This window comes from Papio anubis, chromosome 14 (genome assembly GCF_008728515.1).
Source record: "Papio anubis isolate 15944 chromosome 14, Panubis1.0, whole genome shotgun sequence".
NCBI classification, from domain to species: Eukaryota; Metazoa; Chordata; class Mammalia; order Primates; family Cercopithecidae; genus Papio; species Papio anubis.
Window position 1 is genome coordinate 96,727,558 of NC_044989.1, and position 26,207 is coordinate 96,753,764.

The window sequence follows — 26,207 nt, forward strand, 5'->3', positions numbered from 1 at the left end:
GGGGGCTCTCTCAGGGTACGCTCACTCCAGCCCTTTGTCTATTTTCATCCTATCTCGGAAGAGTCCAGGGTTCTTTTCTGAGGAGACTCAGCCCGCCCATGCTCCTCCTGTGCACAAGAGGCTACCTGTCAGCCTCCCCGGTTGCCAAGCTCCTCTGCCCGGTGGGACAACCTCTCATTTGATCACACATCATTGGAGCACTGCACCCTGTCACCTGGCCAATAAAGACCCACCATTTATGATTCCACGGAAGTGTTTCTGCCATTCTGCTCTGAAAACACCCCAGAAATCACACTATCTTTTTACCTGTTTGGCTAGCACATGTCGTTCTTCTATGTGAGTCATGCGTGCTGCATGCCTGACCTCCCAAGAGCTCACGGGCTGGCCTTTAAAGCTTCCTGGGAGAAGAGACATGCGCTTACTGCCTCCCCTGTTGTATAACGAGTTCTGGAAGAACCTTAAGCAGGTAGTGTCAGAACACCCATGAGTTTGTTTTACCAAGCTACAGCCTTCCTCTCCTTCACTGCCTGGGAAGGAGTTGAGGAGTGGGGACCAGGGGCTATATTTCCAATTCGTATTGATTTCTCTTCAGCCCCAAACCAGCTGGGTGTGCAGGGTTTAGGAGAACTGCTTCGCTGATGCAGCGGAAGCCAGGTCCTGGTATGATGCAATTTTTCTATTTTACATTCTTACTGTGGATGACAGAAGGAAGTAAGAGGGCAAAATCAGAAGAAACTTTTTTTTTTTTAAGTAAGGAAACTGAATGAAAAAACATAGCAACAGAGAAATTCTTCTCAATGCAGTGATATTCTTTGTAATCTCTATGTAAAGGTAGTTCATAGTCTACGTTTTTGAAGTCCTCAGCAGTTACTAATAAAAGAGCAGAGCGTGCCCCTCCTTACCTGTGGGATGTGGTGTCTGTCCAGAGGAGCACAGTGACATGTTTCCCACAGCCACCCTGCTTCCCCCACTTGTCTCATTTATTATCCGCGTGTCTGACAGGAGCCTGTGTTCCTTAGGCTTCCTAAATAGCTGAGAGTGTAATTTGTGGAAGTCACCTAGTGCTCTCCTCTGACCTTGAACAACCAAAGTAAACTTTTGTGGAGCGTTTGCTTAGTGCCTTAGCCTCACAGAATGCTGGAAAGGGGAGATGATTGGAAATTATTTTTGACTCTGGATCTTTACTTTCGTGTTAACAATGTAAGTTTTCCCTGTTTTTTTCCACGGTGATTTTGTGAGGGGACTTATTTAGAAGCTTGCCGTCCTGAGCATTTCAGTCCAGATGGTGCCTGTCCAGGGACAGATGGGCGTACCCAGCCTTTTCTTTCTTGTCCTTTGTCCAATTTATGACCATCTCTTTTGGAGTGTAGCTTGCCCAGCTCTTGTCAAAGAGCCCTGGAAAAAGGTCTGAAATCAATCATCTGGTACATTCTGTGAATTTAAGTCAATGATTCTCTTCTCTCAGGAAGTATTTTCCTTAGAACTTTTCTCTCACTGAGCAGTGAGAAGTTTGCCCTTCGAAAGGGAATTTTAAACCACAGCAGCAGATACATAGACCTTTCTTTGCAGCACACTTCTGCATTGCCGCGGAGGCTGTGCTGACCCAGAGGGATCCGCTGAGCAGACATGTGGCAGGATACCTGTCTGTTTACCTCCCTGCACCTGCTCAGGCCCACTGAGTCCCAAGTCAGACTTCAGGGGTAAGATAAACAAGATGGGAATTTATAACAGTGCATCTTTTTGTCCAGATTTCATGGCAAAGACTTACACGTTTTATATCATAGTTGTACTCAAGTATGTACAAAATTCTAGGTGTACTAAATAAATTAGATGTATATTCACATTCCAGAAATATACTCGTGTGAGTAAGAGAATTTGTTACTTGTTTTCTTCCAATAGTCTCTTCCCCTGGTAGGTCTTAAAGCATGGTTGATTTATACGCTAGAAAAACAGGAATTGGGAGTGTAAAATGAGGGCTAGAAGAACAGGATCCCATTTGCCAGGGAACACCCCATCCCTCCACCTGCCCTACAGGAGCCTCCACGTTGTGTCGTCACAGGTCCCGATGTGTTCTGCTGATGGCACGTGTCAAAGTCATCATGTTCCACAGATGCTGCGTTTTTCATTTTTTTCAATAAATACATGTTTTGCTCCAGTTATCGATTTTATAAATATAAAACAGAACCATGTATCTCTTCACATAGATTCTATTTAATTGTAATTTGCGTAGCACTCTAAAAGTGAAGAACAATTTACGGAAGAGAGGGAAAACTTAAAATTGGGAGACCTGATCTTTTTCTTTTTTTTTTTTCCCTGTAAGTAAAATGTTGTCATTGCTTAATATCGTGTCCTACTGGAACTTAGAGAATGGACCGGAAACCTGAGGTGGCCTCTTTAATACATCTCTCCATCTCTAAATGGGTCTTTCCGAAGTTCCCTTTTGCATCATAAATATGCATTATTGATATGAACTGGAAAAAGGAAAGATGAAAACAGTCTCACTTTTCTCCCATCGTAGATCCTGAAGTCCACCCTCAAAGTGAGGATTACTGGGGCCACGTGAATCCAATAGGACCTCGGGCCTGCTATGATGAAGGCAAACGTGTCGCAGAGACCATGTGCTATGCCTACATGAAGCAGGTATTTCCCCAGGGTCTGGGCTTGCGGTTTAGGCGTGCTGAGCACCTGATCTGAGATGTAAAGTGCTGTAAAGGAATGAATGCCATGACTGATTTTGTCTGGGGATAGGTGTTTGGGAAGCTCAGTTTCCCAGTATTATAAATTAATAGTATTATCAACAGCTTTTTCCCTGTATCTCCTTATTTTAAAAATGATTTCCTAGAGGTGAATTCTTGGGTTTGGAATACTGTTTTATGACTATGAACAGAATGCTTCTTCATTGCCATTTGCTCACCAGCAGCTAAGAAGTGCCTCTTTTCCTGAAGCCTCCAAATCAATGGATCTTCGTTTTTTACTTTTCTATCAATTAAGTATAAAAATGGATGCATTATTGCTGTAATTTGAACCTCTTTAGGAATTGTTATTGATATGTATTTACATTATTTCACGCTTTCTTCATTAGTCATTGTTGTGCTGAGGTGCTTTTGCCAAGGATATTTTATGTCACAGCTTTGGTCTCCCGCATGTTATAGGAGAAATTGCTCACAGACCAACATGCTGAGGTTGCCACACTGGCCGTACTGCCGTGTTGACTCTTAAGATTTAAGCCTTCATTCTCTCAGTTCTTATCTCTGACACAGGGTGTGTGAAGCCTGCCTTGCCCACATCAGGGCAGTGCAGGAGCCAATCAACTGTGCAGAGGTGGAGGCCCAGGCATAGGATATTCCATTCATGTTCTCACTGGATGTGTCCTTGGACTTGGGTCTGAACTTCCACATCCTCATGAAAATGCCCTCTGGTATGGTGGGACATGCAGGTAAATCAACGTGGCTGTGGAACGTTGGTCCAGGACAGGCTGTTGGTAGATGCAGTGTCTGTTTCTGGGAGCAGTGCTGTCAGGCTCAGGGTCTAGTCTGCAGGTGAGCTTGGGGAACTGTTGGCTGTGTGCTCTATAGGAGAGGAAAGTGTTGTCAGCATGGCCAGCATCCAGGAGTTTTCCTGACCATCTGTCTCAGGTCCCGGCAGAGCCCCAGTCAAGCATGTGCCAAGGGCCAGGTCACCTGCTCCTGACCTCGGATGAGAGTTTAATCGCTTTCCCTCCCCATGGTACCACAGAGGACAGGGCAATGTAAAGCCAGGTAGGCTCTCTGATGGGTGGGAGAGAATGTCAAGGACTCTCTTTCTCATCGTGTGTTTAATGAAATGCCAGCATTAAAGATCCATAAATTAACCTTATGCTATTGTTGATATTTAAACTTTACTGCTTTATTTCTTGGCCAGAAGCAGAACGAATTGCCTTTGAAGCTACTTTAGTCTGTTGGCTTACATTATCCACTTCCTCTACGAAATGCTAATCAGTTTTAGTAGGAACATACTTTCATAATTCTGGGGCCCAGAATATCTGGACTCAGAAGCTTCAGATGATCTCCCAGACACTCAGGACCACTCTGTGTGCGTGGGTACTTAGGAGTACTGACTAGAGTGTCAGGGGCACATAATTGCATTTTATTTAGAATATGTTCCAGGAGTGATATGATTCGCAACTGTTTTCTTTTGCTTTCAGTCCTATGATTGTATTTCTTACCTAGTGAATTTTTACACAGGTAAAGCTGGTGGACAAATGGGACATTTTGATTGAGCTTTTAGTTTTAATTAAATGGTTATTTGGCTAATGTAGTTGATAACTTTATGGGTATACGTATTACCTGAAGTATATGCTTGAGATAATTATGGTATTTGGTAATAATAGAGGTAGCCTTTCTTGAGCACCGACTGTGTGCGAGGTAACAGTTCTAGGGGCCTGGACTCCAGCCAGGGTCTGCATTTCACACACATACTAACATTGGATCCGTTCCTGTCATCTGTGCCTGGGGGTTCAGGAAGATAACACCTAGTAACTCTGGAACATCAGCATTTACATTCCTGCTCACATAGGTCTCGGGAGCTTAATGGCATGGGCAGCGTTGCCCTGAAATCTCTGAGTAATGTACGTGTTAGAAGCACCCCGTGTGGTCAGCTGGTTCCTCCTGCTCAAGGTAACATCCCTGACGTGAACCCTGTGGGGAGGATGTCCCTGTCACTCCCTTGGCATGGTACGCCTTCTATGGAGTCACCAGGCGTGGGCCTCCCACGCTGGAGTCCCCAACAGACAGTTGCAGAATGGCTGCAAGAGTCACTTCTGTGGCCAGGTTCACAATGTAGTTCACACAGGTGCTGTGGGTTCTTCATGTGGGAACCACACTTGCGGCTTTCCGTCACACCGGGAGGCTTGAGAATTGGCCCACGGAAGACAGGTGCAGCACTTTCTAGGAAGGAGAGTGTGGAACTTGGGGTCTTGGCCAACAGGTCAGTGATCTGTAGTTTCATTGGGGCTCACACTCTACTTAGCACATGTGCTGAGGGTTTGCATCTGCTCAGGTGAGAAATGGCACCAAGGAAGGCCCACTTCTGGTGGCACATTGAGGGGGGCACGGAAGCAGGTGTGAAGCAGGTGTGATGTTGCCACCCTTCCCCACGGACCCTACCCATTCCCACTGTGCGGTCATTATGTCAGGGAGTGACTGTGCCCTTGACCCTAGGGGTGCTGGGGCCCTGTCCAGTTCTGGTGGCTGCGAGGCAGACAGCAGGAGGTTGTAGTTTCCTGACGAGGAAGGAGTGACGGGACCAAGAGCAGTGAGCCTGTGAGGGTCACTGTGGTCTTGCCTGAGTTCCAGGAGGCCTGTGAAGAAGGTGCCATGTGTTCTTCCCACCTTCCGTCCCATTGTTCATGTTGTAAATGTTGTGCTCCCTTGTAGGAAGAGCCATGGGTCCAAGACCACAAGCCCCTCTGGGCCCTAAGATTGGTACCCAAATACTCACTCCCACTTTTGTCTGAATGGGTGCTGAGGAGGGAGGAAAATGGTGCCTTTCCTCTCTGCGCGTAGGAGCAGACACCTCACAGCTGAGACAGGTTTCACTTCCTGCTATGGCAGGGTATTTTGCCAGGTATAGAAAAATAAGAGAATACTGATTAAGCAAGAAAAAAGAGAAATTGCTATACGTAATTCCAGCTAGAGACAAACATAAGGGGGAAAATTTTAAAAAAACGACCACTATGTGAAGATTGTGAGAGATATAAAACGTTCGGATGAAGACGTTGAGATGGTTCTTTAACTCAGGATTTTGTGACAGCTGGCAGCAAGGGTGGGTCCAAGCACCTCCTGCCACATTGGGTCTGAACTCTGTCCATGGCCTGGTCTGGGGCAAATCACTGGACCTCTTTGGGGCAACAACTCCAACGGGATTGTTATTTTCTGGGACTATGACTGTGTTCTGAGCACAGCGGCCTGCAGGGCATTGTGCTTTTCGGACGTGCCCCTGTCTGGAGGTGACATTGTTTGAGGATGCTCTGCATGCGTGCTGTGGGTGTTGCGAGAGAGCAGGAACTGGGGGCTGGAGTGCCTGCTGCGTGCTCAGCCTCTGTTAGGGCTCAGTTCGTTTAATCTCAGTGAATTCCCCGCAGCCCCCTCTGAGGTAGGAGTGGTCAGCCCATCGCACAGATGGGAGGATGGGCTCCAAAACTGGTCTCCAGGTCCCTAGCCCATCAGTGGGGCTGGGACCCTCAGCTAGCTACCTGTGGGGCCTGCTCCTCCCCACACTCCCTGGCTATCCCTGCAGGCTGAAGCAGGTAAGGAAGCATGAGTGAGCAAGAGGAGACCATGCAGCTCCAAGTCCAAAGGTGCCAGGGCTCCTTTGCAGCTCGCACAGTCGTGGGACGGTGCCCAGAACGAGTGGTTCACGTGCCTGCACTAGCGTCACCCCTGCACCTCTTAGCTGGGAGATTCAGCAACGGGAGCTGCACTGTGACCTTGTCAGTTTATAGTTCTAAACGTGACCTTTTCAGATAGTTTGGGGGGAGAATTTAAAACTTCGTGTTAGGATTTATGCTGTCCGGAGACAAATGAAAAAATCAAGCAGGATGAACCACGTGGAATAGTACGTCTGGCATATTTTTAATTCATTATTTTAACAACTTTAATTAATTTCTTATACATAATAACATATCCCCTCTTAAGTATAAATTGTCATTTTATTGTCAAGATTCTATATAGTATGTGGATATGTCTTACGCTGAATAATATGGAAAGATTGAAAATATAAACAAGATAGAGGTAGGAAAAATTTTTTTATAGAAAAATTTCTCTTTTCCTAAGGATTCTCTTCTGAGTTTCTTCTAATGAATGAAATTTCCTAATGTATTCAAAATAGAATTTTACTTTCCAGAAAAATCTACCACACATCCCTTAGAAAAAGGGAAACTCCCTGGAATATTTTTTCGTGGGATGGAGTGAGATGGAGGTTGGGATCAAAGGGCAGAGCTTCTCCCGAATGGTTTGAACTTGCCAGGGAGGAATTAAATTGCCGCCTCTGCATGCATTTGGACGCAGTGGCTTGATAAATGTGGGGGCCTCCCCCGTAGGCTGCGGTCAGTGCTTAGTGTGCATTTGAGTTCATCGCCCCCTCATGAGTCTGACTCTGAGGTCTGTGGCCCACCCACTGGGCTGGATCTGCAAAACAGGCCACGATTCATAAAACCAGCAAATGGCAGCGTGGAAAGAAAGCAAACTCAGAAATCACCTAGTCTAATGGCCCTGAAGGTGTGGTTTTGTGTTAGTTCCTGGCATCAAAGTACTTTTGAAAAAGTCAAAGAGTTGGTATATATATTCTACCTGAGTTGAAAAAAAAAAAAAAAAAAAGCAGCCAAACCAGGTGCAGTGTTCCATGGGTAGGACTGGCACCCCAGGGGGCCTGTCCTGTCCTCCAGATCTGCCCAATAGCAGTTTGGCTTCCTGGCCCTGTGACTCACTCATTGGGTGCCTGCTGGCCGCATCCCACCTGTCCCACCTGGACACTGGCAGAGTGATATCCACGCCTCCTGGCCTGCTGCAGAGCAAACCCCAGGAAGGTCAGCTGATTGTTGATGCTGAAACAGGAGTGCTGAGGAAGATGGCCAAGCAGTTGCAGACACACCCCTCCCAGACCCCCTTCCTCAGCCACCCCCTTGAGTCAACTTGAACCTTTTAGCACCTTTGAGAATCGTGCTTCAGCACAGTGAGCTCTGCAGTTCTGCAGTGGCCTTAGTCTTATCCACAGGTAGGGAGCAGAACCCGAGATATATGCATGACAGGCCCTAGGGGAGTTAGAGGGTTCGGCCCTCACAGCCTGACCCTGTTGCTTTAGGGATGTGCACGTAATTCTCCAAGGGAAGCGTCAAAGAGAGTCTGGGCTGCTGTACCTGGGTGCACTTCCTGGCATTTCTCCATCCTGTTCCCTACAGGTGAATATGCCCAGGCACCTCCTTCAGGACCTGCTCCCACTATGCAGTGCTGTCTTCCACCTTCTATCACTAGTACCTTACTAGTACCTTCCGTCAGCGAATATAGTGATCATGTCACAGTGTTCAGTGGCTTGATATAGCACAGAAAGTCATCACTTAACAGCATCAGTGGGTTCTTGGAAACTGCTACTTTCAGCAGAAGGACATAGAACAAAATCAGCAGTAGCACAGGCTAGTTGCTATAAACAAGAGTTAAGTTCCCAGGCGTATTTCTGGTCACAAAACATCACCAAAATTCTAAATAAAGACTAAAACACTTCTGATATTAAGGATTTGAAATAAATGTGAGCCATCCACCTAAGGAAGACAAATAAAAACAAGATAATTATTTGCAGGGTCTCAGGTGGCCAGAGACTGTCGCAGCAGCTCCAGGTTCCAGGCAGGAGCCTGCCCTGGACAGGATGCCACCCTCTCACAGGGCATACTCACTCACACTGGGACCACTGGAACAGCCCACTTGTCTGACATACACAGCTTCGGAATGTGAGAGGAAACCAGAGTACCCGGAGAAAACCCACGCAGACGTGGGGAGAGGAGAACGTGCCAGCTGCATGCAGACAGTAGCCCCAGCCAGGAGGTGATTTTGTTTCTCATCAGTGTTATCATGAAATGATATTGTTTGGGGACCTGTTGTACTCTCCATTACATTTTAAAAGAAACTTTGAGGGAGAACCCATGTGTCGTGAGCAGGGCAAACAAGATCAGACATAACCAGGTCCATGAACGTTTGTGTCTTTCCACAAGGTCAGGCTTTTATTGATACTGTTTCCATCATAAAATCCATGTGCTCTATGCAGTTTCCAAGGAGGGACTTCTTAGTACTTTATGCACTTGGTAATCAGAGCTGTGGTCACACAGGCTCAAGCCACTCCACAGGTCAGTCAGTACTGCAAACCATACCTAGTAGTATACTTAATATAGAAATGTTTAGATTAAACATTCCACATCAAACAGAGTAACATTTAACATTGAGAGATAAGGGGAGAGGAAAAGGGGTTAATGAACCAGTCCAAGGACAGTGACATGGACAAGGAGAGGGTCCTGGGCTTATCTGGACGCACAGCATCATCTTGCATGGAAGAGCCCTTGATTTGGCGGCAGATGCTGGGTGCTGATCATGAGTGACAGCAAGGTGGAGCCTGTCAAGATGGCCATCTCGAGTTGTAGAAGTCCTGTTCATTATGGCCCTTGAGCCCTTTGGTGAGGACGACAGTAAAGGGTTATGCCCTTAATCTGGTTGGGAGTTGTCTCTGTTGATTACGCAAACATCTAGACCGTGTTGGTTGGATGCCTTTTGAAATGTGAAATGGAGTCATTTTCTAAGATAAAATCACTTATGTCAGAGGTGCTCTGTACACCGTGTAATCCCTGCTGGTAACATTTCTGTCCTTAGGAGATAGCTGGGGAGGGAGGAACCCTGTACCTTCATTATTCCTCTTGGATCACCTCTTGCTTCTCGGGCCTGCTGTTAGTTGGCTCCATGTCTCCGGACCTGCATACCCAAGCCCTCACTCCTCTCTCAGCTGCTACGAATGAGGCAAGGAGGCGTTTGGTGCCAGCTTACACTGTTCCAACCTAGCTGGTGTTTCCAAAGGGCCTTTGGGAGCCTCAGCCTGTCCCTTGCAATCCTAGCGTCCTGGTGGCAATGTGTGTGAGCTATTCCACACGTGGTCACCGTCACTTCAGGGTAAATTAGTGTCATCAGAAAATTGGGGACCGAGGTCAAGGGCAATTACTGGGTTGATAACCATCCCTTGGAGGTAGATAGTAATGATGGCAGTTTTCAAAACGGTTTCAGTGTTTTAACTCCTGTGTTGTAGGTAGAATGGATATTATTGTCCTCATCTCAAAAGATTAGGGTCTTAAGTCTTAGAAGCTGAAGTGACTTCCTCGGGATAATGAATCCCAGGATGGGATGAGGCCATCCAGACATTCCAGCCTGCACCCTGTGCAGGGCCCTCAGCATCCATCCTCTCTGAGTTTCCATTGGTTCTATGTTGGCGCAGCTTAGGCTTGTAGGAGTTGTCTTGACCTTCCTGATGCTTGGAGCTGTCCATGACTCATGGGTCATCACAGGGGACGGAACCACAGAGCATAAAGTGAAACCCAGCCGTGCCTAGGGATGAGTCAGCAGTTAGCTTTCTGACTGACAGCCTTGTCTATGCTCAAAGGCACCAGCTCAGTGTCAGCAGGGCCTGACCACTCGCAGACAGAACATTGTGTGGGAGTCAGGGGTTCATGAATGTGTTTGCTTCTTGGTCCTTCAGAGGTAGGCTCTCCCTTAAATGAGACAGTGTTGCCTGCTGTGCCCTTCCTGGGTTTTCAGCCTGGCTCTTCCCTTCTTAGGAAGGTGGCTTTGGGTCAGACCCTGGACCTCTCCTCAGCTCTGAGATGAGGAATAACTATACCTTTCTCCAAGCCATGCATGTGGGTGACAACTGAACTGCCACCATGAACAGTGGTGTCGGCACCCACCGACTGTCCCCCCGCCTGCCCACATGGTCCCACCGTGAGGACCAGTGGGAATGAGGATTCAGCAGCAAGTGGACTGTCCAGATTGATTGGGGGTCACCTTTGTATGAAGGCCAAGGGTTCCTTGAAGCTACCTAGAAAGGGATAGATGGGCACGCAAACTCCAGAAGACGCCATCCTCCCAGAGGAGAGAGCTCTTCACTGGAGTGAGCCTCGGCTTCCTGTCTATTTTATGTAAGGAGTTTCGGCTTCATGAGTAGCTCGTCTTACTGGTGTAGACCGGCCCTGAGAGCTCGCGTTCTTAGAAGTGTTGTTGCGCTCACAGCTATTGCACCTGTGTAGAAGGGCTGCCCTCTGTTGCTGAACCATTACAGACCCAAATAGAAGAGCCACAGCAAGCAAGCTTGTTTATGGGTTGGCCAGTTCATGTCTGCTCATCCTAATGAGGCCACGTTCTGGAATGTTGTTTTGTGGAAAGGGAAGGTCAAGAAGATAAAAGCATTTGATTTGCTGCTAATTTTGCCTAACCCATTGAGCTTTTCCCCTGCCAGGCACATTGGGTTACTGTAAATGTGCTGAGGTTTTCCCAGTCTCTTCCTAGAATAAAGCCACATCCATTCACTTTGGTTCTTTCCTCATCTTATCAATGAAATGCAAGTGGGTACTTCTGAGTTATTTTCTGTTGAGAACAGCATCTCTGCTCCCCCACTCTTTTTAATACACTCATTAGTTCGGGGGGTTGATTTATTCTTGGACTTAGCTCATATCTTTGTAACTGAGTGGCTCCTGTGAAGTATTACAGTGTATTGCTGGGAAGAATTAGCACTAATAAAGCACTCTGGCTTCTAAAAGTTAACTGTGTGCTTCTATGCCTCCCACCCTTTTTCATATCACAGCACACGTAAAAACCTGCCCGGGTTTGTGGAACACCCTAGGGAAATTGACAAGGCTGCTGTGGGCTGAAGTGGCAGCCATGTCACTCCAGCCACTGAGAGGGCTGGTGGGGCCGCTGGGGCTCACGCCTCATGCCCTTTAACTCGCTATACTGGTGGAGACATTCTGTGCTAAGTAAGCCTTGTTAGCTAAGGGTTTGTTGGATTCCCACTCCCAGCCCATGCCGGCCTAAGGTGTTGATATAAATTGAAAAAAGAACTGTTTCAGCTGGTAGTGATAACTGGCACCCAATACAACCACTGGGCCTGTGCTTCCGTGTCAGAACACTGAGGTGATCAGGTGACTCCTTTCCCAGTCTCGCTGTGACCGAGTCGGTGGCCTGCCTGGGCAGTGAGCAGTGGAGCAGGAACGGCAGACATATGGGCACGGTGAAAAGCAGGAGCCCCAGGTCCTCATGCCCGAGGCTCCCTGCTCTCAGATGTCCAGAAAGTGCACGGTTGTTCGGCAGGGAATCAAATGTTAGATACATATATACTGTAAAAGCCCACTAATTCAGAGTTTGTGATAAAAATATTTAATTTTTCCATCCATGGCAAAGCGGTCTGTGAAATAATTAAACATGATCATTTAGAACAGGCTTTTGTTATTCAGATATGCACTTCCCCGATTGCATATTTGAAAACAGCTTTTCTGGATTACAAAAGTAATACATGTTTATTGTAGTAAAAATAGAAGCATTGAAAAATACGTAGAAGGAAATGAACATAGAGATGAAAATGAACAGGAGGGATGACTGTTTTAAACAGTGTCAGTATGTTTCTCTTTCCAGGCCACTAGCTAATAACCTATACTGGGCACTAAGTTGTATTTAGTTTTTCACTAAAACGGATGTTTTTCAGTCAAACAGATTGGGAGTGTAGGTGCAAGGTCACTCAGTAAGAATGTTTCTGTGTCCCCTTTTCCTGAGATAGAGAGCCTTCTTTTATTTCTCCCTAGCTATTAAATATTCATTGACATCCAAATCTCTACTGAGTGATAAATTTGCACAGTATATTATGTGAAAAAGATTAGAAAAGCATATTCATAACATGATCCCATTTGGGAAAATATGTATTTAACTGGGAAAAAAATTTATATAAACAAAAGTTTTTTGATCCTTGCACTGTTTATCTAGCTGGTTTTCTACCAAAATACTAATGCTGATGGCCTTTCAGTGGCGAGATCTGGGACAGCTTTGACTCTCTTTGATATAGCCCTGTGTGGTCTCCTGATTGGTTTATAATGAGCACATTGTGGAATCAGAACAAAAAAGCCATTTCCATTTTGAAATGGAAAGCAGAACGTTTCCTGAAAGGCTTTGCATGCAACACACTGGAAATGCAAAGTGATCACATGGACCACGCAGGGGGGCACGCCTGACCTCCTCTTCTCTCTGTTCCAGGAAGGCGTGGAAGTACGAGTGGCCAGAATCTTCAACACCTTTGGACCACGCATGCACATGAATGATGGGCGGGTGGTCAGCAACTTCATCCTGCAGGCGCTCCAAGGGGAGCCGCTCACGGTAGGTGCTGGCCTCGGCGCAGGGAACACATTACAACCCAGATCAAAGTCAGCTCACAAAGGATGAGGGACGAGTGCATCTCGGTTCAGGGATTGACACTTCTCAAGCTGCCATGTCGTGTTTGTGTTCATCCCCGCTGCCCTCCACTAGGGGGAAGGCAGGCACGGGGACAGAACCCAGATGCATGACTGCTCCACGTAACTCGAGTCGCCGTGCCCTCCATGGCCACTGAGGTCTCTGCCCATGCCTCCAGGTCTGCCTGCCTTTACCAGCCGGCCTGTGAAGACCTTCCCCGACATATTTTTGGCCTGCTGGCTGTAGCCAGAGGTGTGCCTGTACTGGGTGTCCTTGGATGACCAAGAAGCCTGGACTGGTAGGGTGAGGAGGTGAGCCGCATCTGGTCAGGCTGGGCCGTGACCTTGACAGTGCCGGCAGGCCCTCAGTACCATCCTCTACTGGCCACCCTCAACCCAGGGAAACTTCTGGAGCCAGCAGAGGTCCCAGTGATCTGTGGTCGGTGGTCCGAGTGTGTGGTAAGAATGTCTGTGCCGACAGTGACTGCTTGGTACCCTCGGATACCATCTGGGGTCAGGGTGGGCTGCTCATTCCAGACCTGTCCCCACAGCCCTCTGGCCTCCCTGGGAAGGAGCGCCCCAGGCCTGCCTGGTGAGAGGCTCTGCCGGCGTGTTTGGTTTTGCTAATCCTCCCTCCCACCCCCACCTCCCCCGCCACTCCTCTTCATGGTTATCTGCCCAGGCTGCTTTGCTCTGATCTGTAGCCTCCTAGAGCCCTTTGCAGCATGGCATTTAGTGGGACTCAGGAGTCGTTTGCATCCTGTTACTCTGAAAATCCTGTAGGATGGTTCGTTATCAATGGAGTGTATTCCAGGGGGAAGAATTAAAGCTCTTTGTATTCTGTGTAGTACATATGCGCCTACCCATTGACCAGTTGGTCACGTTAGCTCACTCTTCTGTCCCATGATCTGCAGGTGACATTACTCACCTCCTTTTTCAGGGGAGGATGCTGGAGCACAGAGGTTATATGAGTTGCCCAGGCTTAGGTGGCCACACAGTGATAGCCTGGGTTTGAAGCCAGAGCCCCCGCTCTTCATGAGCGTTCTCCGTGGTGCGCATATCTCCTTGTCTGTGTTAGCTGCTCCGCTGCCATTGTAGAACCAAAAGCCTAGCCTGTTACACAGTGGGATGGCTCCCTGCGGGCAGCTGCATCGTATAGCTGAGTTTCGCTGAATGCATTCCAGGGAAGAGGTGAGTCCAAACTCCAGCTTCAGGCTCCCAACAGCCCATGCCAGTTCTCCCACGTCCCCCTGTCACTAAGTGGTATCTTGGTGCCCCAAATGGAGGCTCTGTGACCACACATGGCTCTTCTCCTTCCTTCACTGCACAGATCCACCAGCACATCCTAATAGCCGTGTCCCACCCAGGTAGATCCAGACTTCAGTCCCTGGTCTACACTGCTGCCGCCCCACCCCTATTTATTGCCATAGGCTTGGAGCCACTCTCATTCTCCCTGTCCTGTGTACTCTCAACCCCGCAGCTGGAGGGAGCCTTGTAAAGAGAGGTCAGAAGCTCGAGTGGCTTTGCAGCTCCAGCAGAGCATGGGACGTGGCCCTGTTGCCTCCGAGCCTTCCCTCAGGCCGGGCTTCCTTGCTCCCTTGCTCCTGCCTGTCCCAGGAGCGTCTTGCTTTTCTTCCAGGCATTCTTGTTCATTCATTCTCTCCTTAAGGGAAACTTCTCGATGCTTCTCTGCATTATGGCAGCAGGCTGGTTACCATAACCATGTTAATTGTCTTCACTGTCCTTGTAACCAGCTGAAATACGAATTTTACAGCCCCAATCCCTGTTAGTATTAGTGTATGCTCTTCAAAACCAGGAACTTTGTTTCATTCATGGTTGCATCCCCGGCTCCCAAAAGACCACCAGGCACATGGGCGCAGGAGAGAAATGTTGGGTGGACTAGTTACTGGGTTGTAGTGGCCGCTTTCCTTTATGGTAAGTGAAAGTGGTGAAACTTCCTGTCATCTCGTGTTCCCCTCTTGCTGCTGCTTGGGGTTCTGAGGAGCTCGTGCTATGCCCTGCGAACCCCTTAGTCCACCTGATCAGTTGAGAATTCCATGTCTGAGGACAGCCTGGTGCCTTTTTAGTGACTGTTTAGAAACTCCCTCATGCTGTGAGATGAGAGCTGCTTTGTTTGCAGAGTAAACTGTGAAAGCCTCCAAGAAGCAACTTGATTTAGTGCCTCCTTGGCAGCAGCCAGGGCTCCCGGTGTCCCCTAGCCACCCCAAGAATGCCTGCATTGTTGGCAGAGGTGATAATTCATGTGTTGTCTTCACACCGAGCAAGCTTTTGTGCCAGAGACAGAAGGGAGAAGATCTCTGGAGCCGTCCCTGACTGCAGTTAATCCAGAACGTGGCGGGCTTCAGTCTCTGTGGGCACCTTCTGGTGGCAGGAGGCAGAAGTCCCGAGGGAGGCCTTTCAGAGTGTGTTTTGTTTCCTTTGTCACACAGAATTCTGTTTCCCAGCAAGAATTTGATGAAGTCACTGACTTCATTCTCTTCTGTCCAGTTGAGATACCATGCCTTGCTCTTGTCAGACGGCTCTATGGAGCGGTCTGGGGAGAGACTCACAGGCCTGCCTCAGCCAGCCTGTCTTTAGAAACACTCAGTTTATTGAGGAAGGGAAATTAGGAGGTGTGTCCACCTATTTCCTTTTCTGCTACATTTCCAACAAGTCACTTCCGAGATGAAGACCTCTTCGGGGTGGTCGGAGACGGCTCAGTGTCTCGTCCCCCCTTTCCAAGCGGGATGGGCGTGATTGCTTACCTTGCAGCTGTGTTTTTGAGCAGATTCCTCATGCCTGTCTTAGCATCTCACTCGCTGCTGTACCAGATGCCTGTGAGGAGGACTCAGGGAGTATGTCACTAGGTTAAGTGCATCATACATCAAAGCTATATTTTAAGTGGAATCATGTAGAAGTTCAGCCAATTTTGCATCTCAGCTTAGAAAATAGATGAGTATGGTTCAGGTAGAGCTATTGTCCTACGTTTATTTTCGAAGAGACTTTGGCCCACAGTTCAGCAGCACATTCACAGGAGGGGTTCACTCTGCTTTCCACCTTACATGATTTTTCCCAGGTTTGGATTTGCCCAGGACAGGTCAGACGTGGCAGAATTGGGGTTTGAATCCAGTTCTATATCATTTTAAAAGCCTTGCTATTCTTCCAAAGGGAAATTTTGGAAAAATCATACTTCTAAGACCAAGTCAAAGCTGGTATGATGTTTAGCCTTTTTACTGATATTGTGGTATGTTAAGTGATTCTTACATTGGGCCTTTGTTTGTGGCAGAGGGCCATAGGATTCGTTAAACAGTTACTAAATGGTACTAAAGTATGGTGAGGAAGACTTTATTCAGGACCATCATGACAGGAATACGGATCACTGCAGTGGGATTTTTCAGGGGGAGAAAGACTGGGATCAACTCCAAATACAGTACAGGCAAGCAGAATTTTCAGCCAACGAGCAGGGAGGAGATGAGTGGATGGAAAATGATTAAGAGGAAGCCTCAGAGGTAAAGAGGATTCTATCTAAACCAATCTTAACAGGATTCTTGCTGATGACAGGCCAGGGTGATCGGACACACTCTGGGGGATATGAGGAGTGAGGAATGTGAGATGTCGAGGGTGAGGGTTTCTCTAAACTGACTTAGCAGGGTTCTTGTTAAAACTAGATTTTACAAGGAAGTGCACAAATGGGCCTAGGAGAAGGTACTAGAGCCTGAATGAAGTTTGGCCAAGCAAAGAATCTTTGTCACATCTTAAACACATAAAGCACAGCAGCTGGGGACATTGCCAAGTGATCATGAGAGCTCCTTGCTGCTCCTCACCCCCGGCTGGTCCTCTCCCCTGTTGGTGACTCCTTGATCATCATGCTGCTTTGACCCGCACACAGCCCTTCGTTCCCCGGCCCCCTGTAGCAGCCTTGACTCTTGCATGAATCTCCTTGCATCTCTCCTGTTCTGTGAAATGAAGCCAGAGGGACCAAATCTCACACTCTGTCTTCTGTTAGAAGAACAATGAGGAAGCTGAGGGAGCTCTGCTGACGTCACCTGTCCACACCAGATCCCTGTGATAATGATGCCCAGATTTTGCTGCACACCCAATTTGTGCCAAGTCCCTGTGGGCCTTATCTTGAAGTGGGGGAGATAGAAGGCCTCAGACCACGCTGGGAGGGCTGTACACGGGCTGCAGTTGAGTTCTAGAGCCCGGGGAAGACAGATAGTTTGGATGGGGCATAAGTGCATCGCATCTTCTCTCTTGCACACACACCCCTTTCTTTTACTTTACATTTTCACATTAGCACCCTGAATATTTCACACATGAATTACAAATCCTCATGTTGCAAAGTACTGTGTTAGTGAAATAGGGAGGGTAATTTAATCCCAAGTATAGATGATGGATGTGATATGCTATAGAAACTGAAATCCAGCAGGACTCTTAAGGATACGAGGAAGGAAGTGTTCCAGGCTACCACTGACATTGCATCTTAGCCTAATGCACACACGGGAGCATACAAACCTTCAAGACTCTGTCAGCAAGGCCTGTCGGGGTGTGCAGTGGGCGTCCCACGGGATCCACGCCTTTCCACTGCAGCCCAGCAGAACAGCCACCTCTTGTACTAGGGACTATTTCGTTGAGGCCCAGTTGCTTTGTGGACATCAGGTGAGACCTCAGAAGGGCTGCTGAGCGGCTTGTGTCACCGAATCTGAAGGGAGCAGAGCTTACCCGGTGACCGTGGTGCCTGCAGATGAACCTTGTATTGGTGCTGGCTGGGTGGGGAGCTGCCCCTGGCGAGTCATGCAGGGAAATGCGCCCACAGTTGTAAATCTCCTTCCACTGCGCTTTGGATGAGGCAACAGTGGGAAATACCCAGCAGCCTGCAGGTTATTTCGGGAGCCTTTTGGACTTCCCAGACTGCAGCCCTTTGGGATGAAGTGACATTCAAGCTGCTGAGCGTCTCCACCACAAGTCCCCACCACAAGTCCCTTGTTTGGTTGAGCAGGTACCTGGTGTGATTCTTCACATCCTGAGCCTGGCAGCCTGGGTTAACCCGTCCTGGTCTGGGGGTTACCCAGCATGTGGTTCCCTGGATTGTGTTCCCTCCAGGGCATGTTTGGGTGGAATAGAAAGCCGCCACTGTGCTCTTCCATGGCTCCTCTCTGAGAGGCGGCGTGTGCGTGGATACCGCAGCTCTGATGGGCGAGCCTGGGCTTTCGATCAGGCTGAAGACTGGCCTCGGCTGGCTTGTTGAAGGCCACTGCCACTCTGCACAAAGGTGGGCTTTCTGTGAATGTGGCTGGAATGCACTGGTGGACTGGTGAGCCCACCGTCGCAGTGACCCTGACTGAATGCGGTGGGAAGGTGCAAAACAAGTAGCAGAAGTGCATCTGTGCGCTCAGCTTTGAGAGCAGAGCCCCGGACACAGGCAGAGGCAACGGGCAGGACAGCAGCACAGCCCCCAACCCACCTGTGGAGGAGCCTGTGACGCGGGAGTTGCCTAAATCCGATACTCACTACAGTGAGGTCGTAGAATGGCCTGGTGACAGCCTGAGAGCCACAGTTTGAAAAAAAAAAAAAAATTGTACAGGCAGTTCCAAAGTTATGAACACAATAGGGCGGGAAGAAGAATCCTGAACTTGGAGTCAAGATAAATTTGACTCTGCTGGGTGCAGGTCACTGCAGCACTTTGACCTTCCATCAGCTCATCTCCAAAATAAGGTTGTGAAAAACAAGAAGAGTTACACCTACAGCACTGGTGTAGAGGCGAGTTTCCAGGCTGAGGGAGCTGGCAGTAGGTGGACCTCCTCTCCTACCAAATCAGGCCCCCCGCTTCCTGCCTTCCTCACGTGTATCAGAAGGATCAGCCAGGCCGGAGAATCAGGTTCAGACAGAACTCAAGGAATTCCCCTCTGCTTCCAAGAGGCCCACGCCCATCTTTCCTCAATGTTCCTTTACTGAGATTTGTTGCAGCTGTAGTTTCTGTGTTGACAGGAATCTCCATTCCTCAGTATCCCCAGCCTTTTCTCAGTGGAAGGCCTTACCCCCAAGAACAGAACCTACATAGATAGAACTGATACACCTGTGAAACTGGCATATGTAAATGCTTACTAAGAAAACACAGATATAGCCTTTGAACCTGCTAAATAAATAAGACATTCAGGAGATTTGAGGCATGTGCTTTTTTTTTTTTCTTTTGAGACAGAGTTTTGCTCTTCTTGCCCAGGCTGGAATGCAGTGGCGCGATCTCGGCTCACTGCAACCTCCGCCTCCCAGGTTCAGGCGATTCTCCTGCCCCAGCCTCCCGAGTAGCTGGAATTACAGGCATGTACCACCACACCCTGCTAGTTTTGTATTTTTAGTAGAGACTGGGTTTCTCCATGTTGGTCAGGCTGGTCTCGAACTCCCGACCTCAGGTGATCCGCCCACCTCGGCCTCCCAAAGTGCTGGGATTACAGGCATGAGCCACCGTGCCCGGCCATGCATGTGCTTTTCTTCCCCACCTGCTCCTTCCCCTTTTCCTTCTCAGAGCTGGAGGGAGGAGCTCCAGGGAAGCCGGGCTGAGTGTCTGGGGCTGAGGGGGCTGGTGCTGTTCTCAGAGCTGCTGGCAGGGGTTCTTTTTTGCTGTCAGGCGGGAGGAGGCCCCAGGGTTGTTTAATAATCAAGCTTTTCCCAAAGGCAGTCCATTCCTCCCAGCTGCCTGCTTTCCACCACAGGAAGGCACACAAGCAAACAAAACCTCCGAGGGCACTCGTTCCTGTGATGCTGCACTTAGGAGATCTCCCCAAGCACCTCTGTTGCCATCTCCGCCTGAGTGGCGTGATCCGTGACGCTCCGCAGGTCGTTCAGCAGATGCTTATCCCATGCTAGTATCGCACCACGCATCGTGCTGGGCTCCAGCAGGGCGAAGAGCGTTTGGACACCAGTCCTTCTGGGGAGTTCACAGTTGGGGGCAGTTGGCAAAGGGCTTTCCCTGGGGAATGAGCCAGAGGAAGCTTCTCCAGGAGATGGCATCAGAGCCTGTCCCTAAAGGATAAGTAGCACTCTGCCAGGTGGAAAGTAGACAAGAGGGTCTTGGCCAGCAGAGCAAAGAACACAAGCCAAGCTATGGAAATGTGGAGCAAATGTGCAGTGGAAACAAAGGAGAATGTGACCCTCCCTCCTGCCTCCTCCGCGTCACTTTCAGAGTCTCCTGCATGGCTCCACCTTGGCCTTACATTAGAATCTCCTGGGGAACTAGCTATAACAATACCAGGAGATGCCGGCTTCATCCCAAACAGTCTGTGGACCAGCCTGGGCGGCGTCCCCAGCTCTGCTGTTGGGCAGTCAGAGTGAGGAACCCCAGTTAAATGCACGTGTTACTGTTTGTGTGTAGATCTGTCACCTAGCTGGACTCTGAGGTCACAGCCCTCAGAGCCTCACATGATGCCTGACACATCATAAGACTCCAGCAGAAGCAAATTCCTTCAGGCACTGTCTTTTGAGGGAAGACTTTACGCATCTATACCAGCTGCACGCTTTAGGTGTTGCTGCCCCCGTCTCACTGTCGGGGCATGGTCTCGAAGTAGAGTGCGGGATGTGGCACTAGATGCTTGGAGTCAGCATCACTGCCCCCTGGGATCAGTTTCGAGGTCAGTCTATGTCCCCTGAAGTTCCAAGGACACCTACCAAGTACTGGTGTGGTTTTCTCAGGAGGCCTAACTGTTGGTTTCCTTCCAGGTATACGGATCCGGGTCTCAGACAAGGGCGTTCCAGTACGTCAGGTAAGACCGTCCTGCCCCACCCCAGCCTTAGCAGTGCCTTGGAGCAGGCCTACTTGACAGTTCAGTGTCTTGTATATATTAACCATTTCCATTTCCACAACACTAACACTATATATTGATTAAAAATGTTTAATTTTATGATGGGAAAACTTGCTGTTCTCTGTTTAAAAGTTAAAATTTGCATTCATCTCCATGACTATTGTGACTCATGTGCTAATCTTTTACTGCCACCTAGCGGTGTAGCGCTGAAGTTGCCCAGCTCTGAGGGTGACTTGGGTGATTTCAGCGCAGGCCAAGTTAAGAGATGGCCTTATGCATCCAGCAAACCTGTGAATGCCAGAATCTGACCCATTGCAAACGTGGCTCGCGGGGTGGAAGAGGTAGTCCTTGTGGAGGGCACAAGGTAGATAGTGTTCTCATGTTGAATTTCATGCTGACACTAAATGCAGATAAAAATATGTTTTTTGGATAGATTCACATGGTGATTTTTATTGTTTTCTTGGCAATCCTTATAAATCCACTGTTTTGTTGCTCCATTCCACTGTTGATTAATTTTAGAAGGCAGTATGGATTCTCAGAGTAGTTAGGATAGAAGCAGTTGCGTATGCCAAAGTGCATCCACCAATATGTGGCTACTGTAAATTCTGTGAAAGTTTCTGGTATCCTGAATTGTTATAAAACCCAGTTCTATATTTTGAACCCATATATTTTCATTCTTCATTGCAAATACCCCAGTATGCCTGTCAATCAGGAAGTGTTATTCCTGCTGTCTTGGCGCCATCCCAGGGGCACTAGGGTGAGATGGTGGCTGTTGTGGTGCAGGTTGGGGTGGTGCAGGTCAGGGCAGCCCCCGAGTCCCACCTCAGCCAAAGCAACCACATAAAATTCTATCTACCCAGGACCCTTAGGTAAGGGTCCTGGGTAGGAGTCCCTAGGAGAAATGAAACTGGTAGTCAACTAAAATTTTAAAAACAATTCAAAATAACCACTGTAGATTTTTGCTGAAAGTATTTGTGAATTTCCATTTACTCCAAAAGAAAGCTGTGAGTAAACATTTACACAGTCAGTGGTTTTTTCCTCCCCACCCGTTAGTATCTTGCCTCGAGGGGCAAAAAGCCCGAAAGTGTACTATAACCAGCTATGTTGCCTAAATAGGCGTGCATATTCTAAAAAGCGATTTAACAGGGAAATGGCAGCGGTCCCACTTTGGGACTGTGTTCATTTCAAAGCATTTAGCATAGGCACTGTGTCCCTGGAGGAACTATCATGGCACACTTCTGTATGGGGACCAAATTGTGGGCCTCCTGTGGATTGAGTACCGTCTTCGCATAGTGACATGTTCTCATCCCATCCTCCTCCACTCACCCAGCTGTGCCCTTTCCTGAGGGAGTTTGGCTGTCCTCGGTTATGTGTGCCTGCCTTAGGCTTCCTCACCAGTGGCCCCCAGGCTTCTCCAGCCCCCACACCACATGGAATATCAATGAGATGTTGTGCCGTAAAAGGAAATCAGTCAGAACCCATTCTTCTTTCTGCTCTCATTATCTCAAGGGCATTGCCTGCAAAATTCATTTAAAATAGCCTCAGAGACTTTTCTTTTTCTAGGGACTAAAATACTTTGAGCATTCGATGATGCCTGCGCTATGTGCTGTCCCAGCTCAGGACAAAATGCACGCAGGGTACCCGGCCCGCTCTGATGGGCGAGACTCCCCTGCCCCGTCACCCTCTCTGTGCCCTAGTCACTGTCCTGTGCCTGCTTTGATGGTTGTGGCTCATGCTCCTAGCTGCCATCACATGCATCGTCCTCTCGCACACCACTTGACTATTTGAAAAGAGGGCGTGAGCAGTTTCCCTAGACATTTGGTTGTTAACCCTTTTAGAAAACCCCTTTTCGTAACACTTCAGTAGTAGTTATTTACTCCCCACTCTGGTGATCCTCTCCGGTTTCACAGTAGCGGAGCCTGAGATGACGAGGCTTCAGGGACTTTGCCATACTTGGGCAAGGGTTTCCCGACTTAACTTTTTAGTCATTGAGGACTCAACTGAGTTCATTAACTGACCAAAGTTTTGATGTTTTTCACAAGCAGTTTTTTAGGAACCGAGCATCTTTTAGTAATGCACAATGTCTGGGTCCATAGTTACTGTATTAAATTAACCATTCTCCAAACCCATGATTGCCTCAAAACAACAGTGCAGGGAGTCTGAGGTCTAGGTGGCCATCCGCATCGACATTTTGGCATGACCGTGTTTAATATTCTCATGGCCGGTTTTGTCCTCATTTACATAACAAAGGCATGCTATTTTTTTAAAAAGTCACTTTGTCAAAATGACACTTGTAAAGAGCTTCAGGTTAAATGAGTGTGATCTATGCAATTGTGACCTTAAAAGTTGCCAGTTTGTCAGGTAGAAGGCCCATGGCCCTCCCGTCTGCCCCCCTGAGGATGACTACCTGAGAGTCAGCCTTCTTCCAACTCAAAGAGACCCACCCCCCAGTTTCAATATGAAAACCTATTGTGGATGCAGTGGAATGGCAGCTTTTAATGTCTTTTTACAAACGTGCACAGGTGTACGTCATGAGTGCGCTGTTGTAATGTAACAGTACTGCCATAGTGATGAAGTGACTTTTTGCTACTTTCTATAAAAGAGGAATCATCCAGGGTCAGCAGGGATTTGCATTAGTGCTTGATCCTTGAGAATACAACATTTTAAGCATGTTCGTATGAAATACGCATTTGTCGTAAAGGAACACGCAGAAATCTTATTTACTAAATACCCCAATAGTTGTTTTTCAATTGAAAGCAAAACCTATCTGAGGTTTTCTTTTGGAAGTTTATCCAGACCCAGCGTGACCTGCTCCTCACTGGTAACGATGGAGGACGAGAAGGAGACGGGTCAGAGCTTTAAAAGTCTTCTAAGAATTGTAGCTCATGGAAAATTGGCATAGAAAAAGTGCTTGTGCTTATTAGCAGTGAGGTGTCATTTTTACGAAGTAACTTTTTTTTAACAGAGCCACACTTTAAAGCTTCTGAAAATAAGAGCCAAACCTTGGTAAGCGAAAGTTTGCTTACTTATCTTCACCTTCATGGCCCAGTTGATCACAATCCATTTGAAACATCTGAATATCCCTGACCGTTTTCATACGAGGTGTTTTGCGGGATGGCGACTTCACTGTCGGGGGCATAGGGAGGGACGTTTCTGTTTATTTCAACCCTCAGTATTGTCTGGCTTTATCTGTGATTTGCCGGTATGGGGATCACATACTGGAGTTCCTTCATTTCCGTGGATCTTGTTTTTAAAAGTAATCACGTGCTTTCGTACAGGTCAACTACTGGGTTCACATTAAACATGAATTTTCTTTGGAAACTTACGTAAACTCCATCTTTTTTGAGTGTATGCCTGTTTTAACTTATGCTTAGTTTTTCATTGTTAAAGGACTTCAGAAACGCAGTGGCGAACTCAGCCCCATCTCTCAGCTTCCATCCTATTTAACCATCTCCACCACACCCAAAAAAAGCAAATCCCAGACGTCAAATGTATCATTTCATCCATAAATACTTTTGCATTATAAACACCATCTTAGTTTGCAGGATTTAATTTTGACATTCAATTTTCCATTTGGGTTTTTATTTTCTTCTAGGGGTGGTAATTTTTCTTCTGGGAGGGCTTCTACGTGGCGCGTGGCACTAGCGCATTCCAGCAGGCAGAGCCTCACCCGCCTCCCCTTTTTTTACAGTGATCTGGTGAATGGCCTCGTGGCTCTCATGAACAGCAACGTCAGCAGCCCAGTCAACCTGGTGAGTGCTCCTCTCCCTCCACTCTGCAGGACAGCTCAGACTTTCATTCATTTGTGAAACCATGAGCAGCACCAGGCTTTGCTTCATTTGCTATCAGCACACTTAAGGCATTCGTGTTTGTTGCTTGCTAAATACTAGAGGAAAAACAAACAGAAAGTAAGATTATACAGAGAAGTAAAATATCTGCAAGACATGGATGAGTGATGTAATTAGTCCCTCCACCTTCTGAAGGGCCCAGGTCTCAAATTGTGTGAAGCCCTTTGGTGGTCGTAGGTGGACATGTGTATGCAGCTCATTCTCTTTTTACTAGGTGCGTCGTCATTATAAGACCTGATTGCGTTTTTAGAAGGTGGAGGTTGTTCAGAGAGAAAGTTTTCCAGTTTTGGATGATGTCTGTCATTTAGCCGGACAGACCACCTTCGTGGCTTCTTGCCTTCCCTGCATGCCTGCCCGCAGCCCAGAACCTCCTTGTTGGAGGGATCATCCAGTCTTGAGCAGTTTCACTGCTGGTGAACTTGCTTCTGCTCAGAGAAATTCACCCTGTCTTTGGACAGTTCTGGCTGGCAGAAAACTCTTCCTTATATTGAACCAGAAATCTCACTTTCTGCACACCTATCCACTGACCTCACTTCTCCACCTGGGGGCCATTCATGGCAGTGTGATGCCTCTACATTGTGGTAACTCTCCAAAGATTTGAAGGCCATGGTCCTACGCGCCAAGCCTCCTCCTCCTCCTTGGCTGCGTCAGCCAAGGTCATGGTAGGACCTCTTACCCTTTCTATCACTGAGTGATTTTCTGAGCAGTTTTGTTCCATCTCATTTAAAATGCAAGGTTTCCAATGTGGACTGTCCAGCATTCAAGATGTTCTGCGTCTGTTGATGGCAGTGGACACAGGAACCCCTTAGCTCACTAGAGACCTCCCCCTTAATCCTACCTCGATGAAGCCTTGGGGTCATTTCAGGTGCTTCTCCCAAACTACCTCTCCCGGTTCCTACACAACATTCTAAGGTTCGGGGAACTCTACAATGTTGGCCATGTGACCTGTTTCTTGCAAACCATGTCACCTTTGCTTATGCATGTCTTTGTAACCAGCCATCTCAAATACATTGCAGACCGTGCATTTTCCCCCGAGGTGAAAGGGAATTCTCATCATGTAGGGAAGAATGTGCCCTGGAGTGCTGACTCCATCCTGGGGCTGTTGCAGATTCGTGGGTACAGTGTGCCGCGTTTGAAAAAAACATTCACTTAAAACAGACCAGAACGTGCCTGGCACTGTAAGCCTCATCTTGCTTGCAGCATTTGCCTGTGTACACCGGAGAGGCCTGAGCCGCCCCTGCTCTGCGTTTTTGCTGCAGGTTCTTTAGCAGGGGTGTTGTCAGTGACTTCCCTGGGCAGCCAGGCTCTTCTCTGTAGATACCATGTTCCTCCTCCCCTCTTTGTGGAGGGCCTTTGCACAGGGACAGTTCATGAACTTGGAATCGTGTGTGTGCCAGGAGCCCCGATAAAGGCAGAATCACTTTCTTCCAAATTCCCGTCGCTCCACTTTGCTAGTCAGTCCCCTCTGTGCTCAAGTGAGGCCCAGGGTCCCTCCCTCCACATTTACCCTCTAGCTTCAGGCTAACCGAGGACCTGGGCATGAAGAGGCTAAAGGATATAGAATTA

General features: G+C 48.0%; 1 protein-coding gene across 8 annotated transcripts in view; it reads left to right on the top strand.

Moving 5' to 3' along the window:
* The window catches only part of UXS1 (UDP-glucuronate decarboxylase 1), a 120,325-nt gene that overhangs the window by 62,664 nt on the left and 31,454 nt on the right, over positions 1-26,207 (top strand). For all 8 annotated transcript variants that reach the window (XR_004178353.1, XM_009184885.4, XM_021925153.2 and 5 more), the window contains 4 exons: positions 2,519-2,640; positions 12,804-12,923; positions 20,711-20,754; positions 24,485-24,545. Coding sequence is in view for 7 of the 8 variants with exons in the window: in XM_009184885.4 (XP_009183149.1) it covers positions 2,519-2,640; positions 12,804-12,923; positions 20,711-20,754; positions 24,485-24,545 (347 nt within the window). In the remaining variant the exon portion in view is untranslated. The remainder of the gene's footprint in view (positions 1-2,518; positions 2,641-12,803; positions 12,924-20,710; positions 20,755-24,484; positions 24,546-26,207) is intronic.